The 12,345-nt window shown below is 28.7% G+C and overlaps 1 protein-coding gene across 6 annotated transcripts in view; it reads left to right on the top strand.

The window, feature by feature from the left end:
* The window catches only part of LOC101238567 (denticleless protein homolog), a 60,522-nt gene that overhangs the window by 32,347 nt on the left and 15,830 nt on the right, over positions 1-12,345 (top strand). For all 6 annotated transcript variants that reach the window (XM_065805193.1, XM_065805196.1, XM_065805194.1 and 3 more), the window contains 3 exons: positions 5,630-5,666; positions 8,009-8,104; positions 9,869-9,930. In XM_065805193.1, the coding sequence (XP_065661265.1) occupies positions 5,630-5,666; positions 8,009-8,104; positions 9,869-9,930 (195 nt within the window). The remainder of the gene's footprint in view (positions 1-5,629; positions 5,667-8,008; positions 8,105-9,868; positions 9,931-12,345) is intronic.

Below are 12,345 nucleotides of genomic sequence, written 5' to 3'. Positions count from 1 at the left end.
AGGTGCAGTAGAAGATTTACAACCATCTTTTGGACTAACGTTATACTAATAAACTGCCTCCAGTATGCTGCATGAAACTCACTTTGCCGCTCTTTTGACAGTTTTGTGACATCGTTCTGCAATTCCATTTCCAGAAGGTGCATAAGCGCACCTGAATCAAAGTTTAACGTTCCATTTATTTACAAACTGCAAAAATAATGTGCTTCAAAGTGCAGTATAATTGTCCGTCAGTATTTCAATTGGACCTCCTTGTTCGAGAAATATCGCGTTTAATTCTTGAATAGCACATGTGTTGGTTTGATCTTAAAGATATCGCCATATTGCATACCGTGTAGGTCCACAGTCGATTAAAGTAAGATAGTGCTACCCCTCATAATGAGTTATGTCCATGCCAAGTCGTTGCCACGTTCTCTTTACTTCTATTTCCCCTTTCGGCCATTTTATTGAACTTGGATCAATTGATTGACAGTCTATGCATTTCTCAACCACTTCTTTTACTTCTTCCTTGCTCACTGACAGGTCGATTTTGCAAACGAAGTACAATGTTTTCTTCATGCCCTAATGCCCTGTAGATCTATGAATGTGCTCGATTTCTTTGGAAGATAGCAAAGTACTAACAATTCCACTTGTTGCTATTTCAGAGGGTTTATCAACCAATTTTAACCAACTATTGGGCACTCTAGTAAGAGCATCAGCCAAGTTAACTTCCAAAGCAACGAGCTTAATATCTACTTTGAGTTTGTATTCGTCCACTATATTTGCAATATTCTGGAGTCTTCTTCTTATCAGCATTTCGTTTGATGCTTTTGTCCACAATCTAGATTTTCCCGTGAGTGCGTTGGTAACCCAATGGAATACCACTTTCGAATCGGTGCAGATGTGCAAAACTTCCATTTTCCAGTTAAGGCCCATGTTTATCTTTTAATTACTGCATCAAGTTTGGACATGTCTATATGTGTTGTGTCATCTTTTCTTAACAAACAAGCGTCTTCAATTATATTGCCATCAACCTCGACAACCATGCCTAGTGCTATTGAACTAACATCTACCCAAATTGTTGCCTGGTTACTATAAACACTCCATAATCCTTTAGCAGGATCGTCATTCCGTGTTCTTTTAACCATATTCAGCTTTTTTTCCAGAAAATTGCATTTTTTTTTTTCGTCTCATGTTTTTGTCAGGGTGTTTGCTGTTCTTTTAACATACGATGAGGCTACACGCAACCAACCACAAACTGGAAGATTTCCTATCATTCTTCCCCACAAAGAAAAGATGTTATGTCTTGTTAGCGTATTCGGAATTTCTACAAAATCATTATCTCTTCTCCAACACAACTTTTTGTTTTCCATTCCAACTTGTAAACCAAGAACTCTTGTTCCATCGGATACGCAGACCACCGGCTTACAATGAAGCCAAATGATCAAGTACGCGGTGAACAGGTATTATATCTTCATTAACAAAAATATCATCAATGTATGATGACGTTCCTTTCCAGATTGTTTCATCTTGCGATAGCACTTTGTCCAATACCGCTTTCATTAAGACTGGCACAACATTTAGTCTGAATCCCAAATATAATCAACAAAATCCACGGAACATAACAGTTTGGTAAGCCCAGTTATTCTCATCGATTTTTAGTTGCATGTAAGCTGAAGATAAATCAATTATTGAAACATTTTCTCTAAACCGTCTCCAGTCTCAAAGTTTATCTGTATTTGCAATGAATGCTTCAATAAGCGTGTTCAGCTCCCTGAAGTCTAATACTGGTTGTACTTTTCCTTTGTTTCGCTGCACCACTGCCATAAGAGAAACCAAACCCTTTATTGGACTATGTTTCTTTAAATCATACTTTTGCAGCCATTTTTTCTCTTCAATTTCTTTTTTGTAATCGTGTTTTATGCCAACAGGGATAGTGTATTCAGCAATCTTATTTGCTGATTTTCAGGTTGAAAATTATTATTCTATTTCCACCCAATTATCTATTCTCGATTTTGTTTCTCAAATGAAGCTGTGAAATCTTTAGCTATTATATTCAAAATACTGACATCTTTAGGAATATTGCTTCTTAGTCCAAGTAAACATGATTCGTTTCTTCCCATAAAACAAATATCACAAGTTGCAGATATTGGTACTCCACCAAAAGCCACTATTCCATCCATACCCATCAAAAAATAATAACCAATTGCTTTGAAGTCAGCTACAAGTGCTTCCACAAAAACTTCATTTCCATTTGGTGTGACAATTCAAGTTCGACTAATGCCTTTACACTGTTGTTGTTGTTCATTTACAGTTACCACATCCCGAAGATCAACACATCCTGAAGAATGTCATTAATGTCCAAACGTATAGTAGGTAACACTATTATTGATTGTTTAGGGAGAGAACTGGCGCAAACATCTTCTCCCTTGGCATGTTTTTTGGACACATTCTTGATGTGTCCTTTCTCTTGACACAAGTAACACAAAACATCACTTGGCTCCCGTCTTCGGCCTGACTTACTCAATTACTTCTTCTTCAAAACTTTAAATATGAAAAATAAACTTTAATATTCTTGCACATTATTATTAAAAAGTTTTTTAACTAAATTTTAGAAAAAAACAAATTTTTATCATGTTTTTGTTAACTTTTACATGAAAATTGCAAAAGCTCTATTGTTATTTGCTTGAATTTTTTTATTTAAAAAGTAAAATATTTGACCATTGTTAAATTGAACATATTTTCACACTAAAATAGTTATGCAAATAAATTGATTTAAAAAGTACTTTTTTTATCATGCAAAAATGAGGAAAGCTTTAACTTTCGGAACCATTAAAATGAATTTGTTTTAGTATTAGATAATTTTAATAAACTTTCATGTGTCTACATTTCATTTCATTTTAATAAACTTTCATGTGTCTACATTTCATTTCATTTTAATAAACTTTCATGTGTCTACATTTCATTTCATTTTAATAAACTTTCATGTGTCTACATTTCATTTCATTTTAATAAACTTTCATGTGTCTTTCATTTGTTAAAGTTTAACTACTTATTCATTTTGTGCCTTAGTATATCACCCTACCATTCTTTATATACTCTTAGTACATCACCCTACCATTCTTTATATACTCTTAGTATATCACCCTACCATTCTTTATATACTCTTAGTACATCACCCTACCATTCTTTATATACTCTTAGTATATCACCCTACCATTCTTTATATACTCTTAGTACATCACCCTACCATTCTTTATATACTCTTAGTATATCACCCTACCATTCTTTATATACTCTTAGTATATCACCCTACCATTCTTTAAATACTCTTAGTATATCACCCTACCATTCTTTATATACTCTTAGTATATCACCCTACCATTCTTTATATACTCTTAGTACATCACCCTACCATTCTTTATATACTCTTAGTATATCACCCTACCATTCTTTATATACTCTTAGTACATCACCCTACCATTCTTTATATACTCTTAGTATATCACCCTACCATTCTTTATATACTCTTAGTATATCACCCTACCATTCTTTAAATACTCTTAGTATATCACCCTACCATTCTTTATATACTCTTAGTATATCACCCTACCATTCTTTATATACTCTTAGTACATCACCCTACCATTCTTTATATACTCTTAGTATATCACCCTACCATTCTTTATATACTCTTAGTATATCACCCTACCATTCTTTAAATACTCTTAGTATATCACCCTACCATTCTTTATATACTCTTAGTATATCACCCTACCATTCTTTATATACTCTTAGTACATCACCCTACCATTCTTTATATACTCTTAGTATATCACTCTACCATTCTTTATATACTCTTAGTATATCACCCTACCATTCTTTAAATACTCTTAGTATATCACCCTACCATTCTTTATATACTCTTAGTATATCACCCTACCATTCTTTAAATACTCTTAGTATATCACCCTACCATTCTTTATATACTCTTAGTATATCACCCTACCATTCTTTATATACTCTTAGTACATCACCCTACCATTCTTTATATACTCTTAGTATATCACCCTACCATTCTTTATATACTCTTAGTATATCACCCTACCATTCTTTAAATACTCTTAGTATATCACCCTACCATTCTTTATATACTCTTAGTATATCACCCTACCATTCTTTAAATACTCTTAGTATATCACCCTACCATTCTTTATATACTCTTAGTATATCACCCTACCATTCTTTATATACTCTTAGTACATCACCCTACCATTCTTTATATACTCTTAGTATATCACTCTACCATTCTTTATATACTCTTAGTATATCACCCTACCATTCTTTAAATACTCTTAGTATATCACCCTACCATTCTTTATATACTCTTAGTATATCACCCTACCATTCTTTAAATACTCTTAGTATATCACCCTACCATTCTTTATATACTCTTAGTATATCACCCTACCATTCTTTATATACTCTTAGTACATCACCCTACCATTCTTTATATACTCTTAGTATATCACCCTACCATTCTTTATATACTCTTAGTATATCACCCTACCATTCTTTAAATACTCTTAGTATATCACCCTACCATTCTTTATATACTCTTAGTATATCACCCTACCATTCTTTAAATACTCTTAGTATATCACCCTACCATTCTTTATATACTCTTAGTATATCACCCTACCATTCTTTATATACTCTTAGTACATCACCCTACCATTCTTTATATACTCTTAGTATATCACCCTACCATTCTTTATATACTCTTAGTATATCACCCTACCATTCTTTAAATACTCTTAGTATATCACCCTACCATTCTTTATATACTCTTAGTATATCACCCTACCATTCTTTATATACTCTTAGTACATCACCCTACCATTCTTTAAATACTCTTAGTATATCACCCTACCATTCTTTATATACTCTTAGTATATCACCCTACCATTCTTTAAATACTCTTAGTATATCACCCTACCATTCTTTATATACTCTTAGTATATCACCCTACCATTCTTTATATACTCTTAGTACATCACCCTACCATTCTTTATATACTCTTAGTATATCACCCTACCATTCTTTATATACTCTTAGTATATCACCCTACCATTCTTTATATACTCTTAGTATATCACCCTACCATTCTTTAAATACTCTTAGTATATCACCCTACCATTCTTTATATACTCTATTTCAATAGCTTTTAGATAATGTCAGCAAGCATCTAGGAATGTTGAACCAACCACACCCTACTATAAATGAAAATTCACATTTTAATAATTATTAATGATATTGTTATATATAAAATTAGTAACATTTAAATAGTATTTTTTTTAATGTAAGCTTTTGGTCTGCCCTTCCACCCCCACCCCCTCTCTTTTTGCTCCGTCCATGAATTAAAAAAATAATTGGAGTTGGATTTTTTGTAAAGTAAAATAGTCTTATTGTTTTATGTTGCTTTTTATAGTTTATATATCCTCAGAGTAATTATGGATCTAAACTTTATTTTTTAAAAACAATCACTTTTTTTTTTTGGTTTTTCTTCAAAGTTTTAAAAAAAAATGGCTATATATAAGTATAAAAATAAACTTTTTTGTAACATAATTTAATTGAATTTTATTGTTTTTAGATGCCATTACCACCTTTTGTAGCAAAGTTTAGTGATGGTAAGTTTTATTTGATAGAAATACTTAGTTTAATGTACGTAAATAATACTTAAAATAATATATATTAAAAGTTGAAGAATATTATTTTAATTTTCCCGCTGCATGGTTTTAAAATTTAAATTTGATAAATTTTTAGAAGTTTTTGAAATCTGTTATAAATACAAATTAGTTAGAGGTAGCAAAATGGCATTTATATAAAAACCAGCGGCATGCAGGCTGAATTGTACACCATCTTTTAAAAATGATGTGTGCTATGGACTGTGAAAGTGTTCAATATAGATTTGTTATGTAATTATTTACTATTTTTGTTGCCTTATTTTTAGGGTGGCTGCTTGTTATTTTTAGTAACAAAAATTTTTAAAAGTAACAAAACAGATATTTTTAAATAATAAAAATACAAAGTTAGTGTTTTCATCAAATTTTTTTTTTGTTTAATAAATCATTTACCAAAGAAATTAAATTGCAAAAGTAATTTTTTTGGGATTCATAGATGAGTTTTTTCCAGGACTTCCTGGAATTCCGGAAATTCACTTGAAACTTCTTTAATTTTCCAGATAATTCTGGATGTTTTTTATTGTTAATTTGAAAAAAATTATATAAAATTTTAAATACAACTACATTTGCATTTAAACAAATATGTTTCCTATAATTGAAATTTTCACGAGATCAATTTTCGAAACAATTTTTTTTCTTTTTTTTTTCTTTTCAATTCATTGAAATTAACTTTTTCAAATTCCTTTAAAAAAGTTAAATAATCTAAATTCTGTTTTAAAAGTTTACAAAAGTTTAAAAAATTTAAGAAAATGGAATTCCATCGGAAAAACAGAAAAGTTAAAGAACGTTTTTATAATATAAATTCAATGAACGGTGCAAAACAGTTAAAAAATCTATTATTGATCATGAAAAAAGTGCAGGAAAAAAAAAAGCGGACGAATGTTTTGCAGCAGAAAGTTATAAGAATAAAAAGTAATAATTTCTGAACCATTGTCTGACATTTTATATTTAAAAAGTAGAAAATTATTACACTTTGCAGATTGTTTATGGTAAAACTGAGATATTATATTTGATTTTAAAGAATTTTAGATAAATATAATTATTCAGTAGTGTTTAGTTTTATTTATCCCTTTACCAACGTTCCAGAAATTACCCACATACCTTCGTCAATTTGTTGACCATATAGTTTTTAAAATTTAATTAAAATGTCTTTCAGGGATTTTCATAGATAAAACTTTCCGGGATTTTCATAAAGTCACAAACTCATCTATGTGGTTGATGAGCTTTTTATCACTCTTCGTGTTTTTTTAACATTAAATTTTCATAGTGGATTTTGGTAATGAGCTTCTTTCCACTTTACGTATTTTTTTAGCATTAACTTAAAATTGTTGCTAAAAAACTAGCAAAATTATTTTGTTGACTTTAACTGATAAGCAAGAAGTATGTGTCTAGAAACATTTCACAAAATTCCTTTTAAAAAGTTATAAAATACACTAGTTTAATGTGGGCATAGTTTTGTGTTTCTTTAAGTCTGACATTTATGGGTTAAATCTAAAACTTGTTAGTTTAGATAATTTAATATCCAGAAAAGAAGTGAAACTTATTTTTTGTGGAAAAATAATTTCTATAATAAGAGGGCAAAACATGATGCTTTGAGCATCTTATGATGCAAGCTTTGAGCATCTTATGCAATTAAATATAATACTTTTTTTTTTTTATATATAGGATTATCAGAACTTTTTTAGAGGGTATCAGAAAATTAATGTTTTTATTGTTGTTGCTTATAGTAAGTTAAGCAGTTAAGGTACAAATTAATTTTTTCATACAAAGTACAAAAAATATATTCAACACTAAACTGTTGGCTCTACAACATGTTTTGTTCATATTTTTTTTATAAGTTATTTTTCATCAGGTTAAAGTGGAAATACAGGTTTTATTGGTTTTCAAATTATTAAATGATTTTTACAGTGAGATACAGGAGCTATTTTTTATCTTGCCTTTATTATTTGTTGCTGTTTTTTATTTTATATGATGTATTATAATATATTATAAGGCATAGCAGTTATGTAATTTAAGTGTAAGATTCTTAACTCTAAAAATACACAAAAGCTCTTCACCCTTTCTTGCTTTTGATAAATGCTAGATCAAATTTTTTTGCATGCCTGGCTGGTTACTGGTTTCTAAACATTTCTGTTAAGAATTTTCAAGTGTGTTTTTTTTGTGTGTGTTGTTTATTGAAATGCAAGTTCCTATTTATGATAGCACTGAATCTATTCTAGGCTAGCAACTCATAACAACTAATAGTTTGTAATAATAATATCTTGATTACTTTTTAACATTGATTTTAGAACTCTTGCATGGAAATATGCTTGGTGTTGCTGATGAAGATGGGCATGTGAAGCTTATTGATTCTAGAAAAACAAAAAACAGTTCTTTGGTTAAAGGTGAGATTTTAGTTTAAGTCCTTTATTGGCCTTTAATTGATTGTTGTTGCCCTATAGTTTATTTGATTTTTCTTTAATTGATTGTTGTTGCTCCTTAAGTCAAACATAAGTTACATGTTTCACTTAAAACATTTGTCAACTGACAAAAGTTGACAAATGTTTAAGTGAACATTTGTCAACTTTTGTTATATCATAATTATCAATATAATTATAACCATTATCTTGATCATAATTATATTGATCTAAGAAAAGGTTTTTGTAATTAAAACTTGAATAAATGAGTTCAATACTTTTGAAATTGTTTTTGTGTTACATAATTCAAATTTGAATAAAAAAATTTTTATAGTTTACAAAATAAGATTTCAATTTATTAAACATGTGTGTATTTATTATTTTTAATAAGTTTTAATTTACATACTAAGTTAAAAACCCAACAATAAAAATATTGCGTATTAAATAGTTCTTTGGTTTGTGGCTACTTTGTGTTTGCTTTGTGGCTGCTTTGTGTTTGCTTTGTGGCTGCTTATCTCAACAAACTTACAGAAGTTTGTTGAGATAAGCAGCCACGAAGTAAAGGAAATCAGTAGTAAAGAAAGTCACAATGCATTTTCTACTTCCTGCTGTAAAAATGCGTAACAATTAGCAAACAACCGCGCTTGATATTTAGCCGGGGCTGAGTTTGATGAAATATAGCCGGGTTTTGACAATCAGAAGGTCCGAAACTTCTTTATTAATTGGCTGAAACAAAACAACCCAAATTTATTATTTTGACACATTGCTATTATATTCAATCTTTTATAAAAACATTTACATATCTCCCCAAATGTTTTGTCTGATCCTAATTTGACTAATAGTTATAGGCTATTAAAAATGGTAATATACTCAATAAAGAGGGTATCAATATTTCCTTGAAATATTGTAAAACTAAATATTTTTAACAAATAGAATTAAATCCATAAAAAGACTTTTTTTTTTTTTTTTAACAGTTAATAAAATCCTTCACAGTATTTGAAGTACAAAATTTATACTTAAGATGATGTTTTTAAGTTATTTTCATTTGTTTTATAAATAGCATTAATGCTATTTATATAAATAAACAAAAACTACAAATAAACATTTACTATAAATAGTGCTAACACTATATTAACATTTGTTTAGAAATTTATTTTGACCCAATAATTTTGTTTATTATGTATTGTTGCGTTTGATAAGTTACTTTAAAACAAAACTTCTAGACAATGTAACAATTGTTTTTTGAAGATTTGTTTTAATCTTTAAAAATAAATTTATTCTCCTAATAAATATGTTTATAATTAATGCACGAACAAAAAAAAATATTACTTCAATTTTAACATTTTTTTTAAAAGCTCAGAAGGTATATAGTTTCAAAGATTGTAAAAATGGAAATTAAACCATGTAAGCTTTTTTCATTAGTTCAAGCATTAATTTATAGTAAATTCAACACATCAAATTTTCTTGTAGTTAGTAAACAAATAAATTTTGTTTTACATTTTTCAGAGGACCTTAGTTAAAAGATCTTTACTTCTATAAAGTTAATATTCCTAATTAGCTGCTGATAAAGTATTCCTTGATTTAAGTTCTTTAATTTGCTGATGATAAGGTATTATTCATTACAACAGAGGGTACCACCGCTAAAGTATTTTCCAAAAATAGCCTTTGAGTTATAATATTTTGTTTATAATGTTCTGTTTTTTTTTTATTTAGCTTCCAAATTTAAACAGATAAAGTATTATGTTTTTTTAGAATGGTCTGCACATTCCAATGCTGTTTTTGATATTGCTTGGGTAAATAATGACACAAAAATGGTAACATAATGTTTTTTTATTAGACATGTACATACATATATATATATATATATATATATATATATATATATATATATATATATATATATATATATATATATATATATATATATATTGTGGGTAATATTATAATAATAATTAATTATTTTTTTTTTACTTTTTATTCAAAAATCTTTAGCAGCTTTTTTGATTTTTGAGTCAAAATTTGAAGCTGCTTTCTGTTAGAGACTTCATGTTTTTCTTTTATGCATTCAACAAATAAGGCTAGATTGTCAAGTTTAGATTTCTGAATCTGAGTCCTAGTTGTTATTCCAACAAGTTTGAACAAATTAACAGTACATTGAAGCAACAAGTAAATATAGTTTAAAAACAAGCATTACAAAAAATTAATTATAAAAAAAAGGACCCTAATAAATTCTGGAAAGCCGTGAAAATGGTTAATTTAGATAAGAAACAAGCAGCAACCAGCAGTCTCTTGTGCTTGCATTATCCTGCAGTCTACTTTGTTAAAAACCTGTGCATATTTTAACAGTTATCAGTACTTCAAAAAAAAATTAATTTCATATTATAGACTAAAAAAGTATTAATCAATTAATTATACTGCTATAACCTTGAGTAAGTTTCAACTTGAACTTTGAGTTTTACCAAAAACAACTAAAAAGTATTAAACCAATTTTTTTTAAATTTGTTTAAAATTATTTTTAACTCTCGCATCCCTACTATTCTGAAATTTTTATAAACTCAACTTTAAATAGCTTTAAAAAATAAAGTTCTATTTAGAGAAACAATCAAAATGCAATCACAGCCAACAAAAGAGGCAACAACAAAAAAGGTATACAGCATGATTCTTTTACTCTTTACACATAACAGGTTAATTAACTTGAAAATATCACTAAAATAAAGTTGTCAGCTGAATTCATTAAAAATCAAGTATATGATATGACTTATAATTATTAACTAAAAAATGGGTTCTTCCAGGTGCCTTTTTTGGTTTTAATTGAAAACAGATTAACACCAGGATCGCCAACTGGTTGTAGAAAATTGCTTTAACTTTTTCATATCATATTTAAATGCAGTAAGAGAACACTTGACTCGCAATCATGATAAGTTTCTCTGGAAGTACTTCACTCAATCTGTTTTTCAGCAGAACATTATTGATTAACAAGGTTTGTGTTTTAGACCTTATTCTCTTATTTGCCCCTGTATAGCTGTATAGCTGTTGTCATATTTGGGCTGATTTTTCTAAACATTTCTCCCATCTTTATGTTTTCCTAACTCATACAATTTACAGTCCTTTGTGTCTCAACCTAATTTTTTTTAAGAACACTTGTCTTAACTTTTATCGATCCCTTTTAAGAGACCTAAACTATTTTTTATATTAAGATAGCAAAATGTCTCTTATTTCACTGAAAACAATTTTTAACCCATGAGGATTAGACATTTTCAGAAGTAAGTCCGCATTTAGCAGACATATTTGATGTTTTGTCATTTTTAATAGTAGTGTGGTCATTAATTTAATGTTAATTTAATGTGTATATATATATATATATATATATATATATATATATATATATATATATATATATATATATATATATGTATATATATATATGTATATATATATATATATATATATATATATATATATATATATACGCCTTTTCAAATTTTTTTTGTTTTCTTTACTCGGGCCATTATCTATATACGGCTATGTAATTATGCTACTTGTAGTTGTTTTTTTTTTTAATTTCCACATTAAATTGATTGTAAAAATGATTATAATATAAACAGGTATACAGTTTAAAATATAAACAGATATACAGTTTATAATATAAACAGGTATACAGTTTTATTTAGGTACTTTATTCATGTTTTAAATTAACTGTGAACTTCACTCAATCATAGTGTATGGAACCCAATAGCTATGCAGTTGCCTCATTTCTACTAATCAACCTCAAATAACTTATGAGGCTATAAAAATGCTCTTCAAAAGCACTAACAGGGATACTTTTCATGTGCAACATGGCGCTGTTAATACTCCGATATTTTAGTACTGTTAATGGAATTAGTCTCTCTGAAAGCTAACACTGCATTTGGGAAACTTAACTCCCTGTAATTCCAGCTCTCTTGTATGGTTCAGACTTTGCCACCTCACCTAAAGACAAACCTGAATTGTTTGCTAAAACTTTTCATCAATATCATCTCTTGATTCCATTAGTTGCATTCTATCTGGTATAGCCGTCAAACAGGTTGATTCATTGCTTGACATTCGTATCACTCCAGCTTCTGTATCTAAAGTAATTTCCTGCTTAGACTCTTTTTGTGGCACTGCAAGACTATAACATACCTGTTATAGTCTTGCAGTGGTGTTTTCCGGAGCTGTCGTCTATACTTTCAAAACTATTCAACAAGTGC

This window comes from Hydra vulgaris, chromosome 09, assembly GCF_038396675.1.
Source record: "Hydra vulgaris chromosome 09, alternate assembly HydraT2T_AEP".
In the NCBI taxonomy this organism is placed as follows: Eukaryota; Metazoa; Cnidaria; class Hydrozoa; order Anthoathecata; family Hydridae; genus Hydra; species Hydra vulgaris.
The sequence above is the reverse complement of the archived record's forward strand: the minus strand, read 5'-3'. Positions and strand labels throughout refer to the sequence as shown.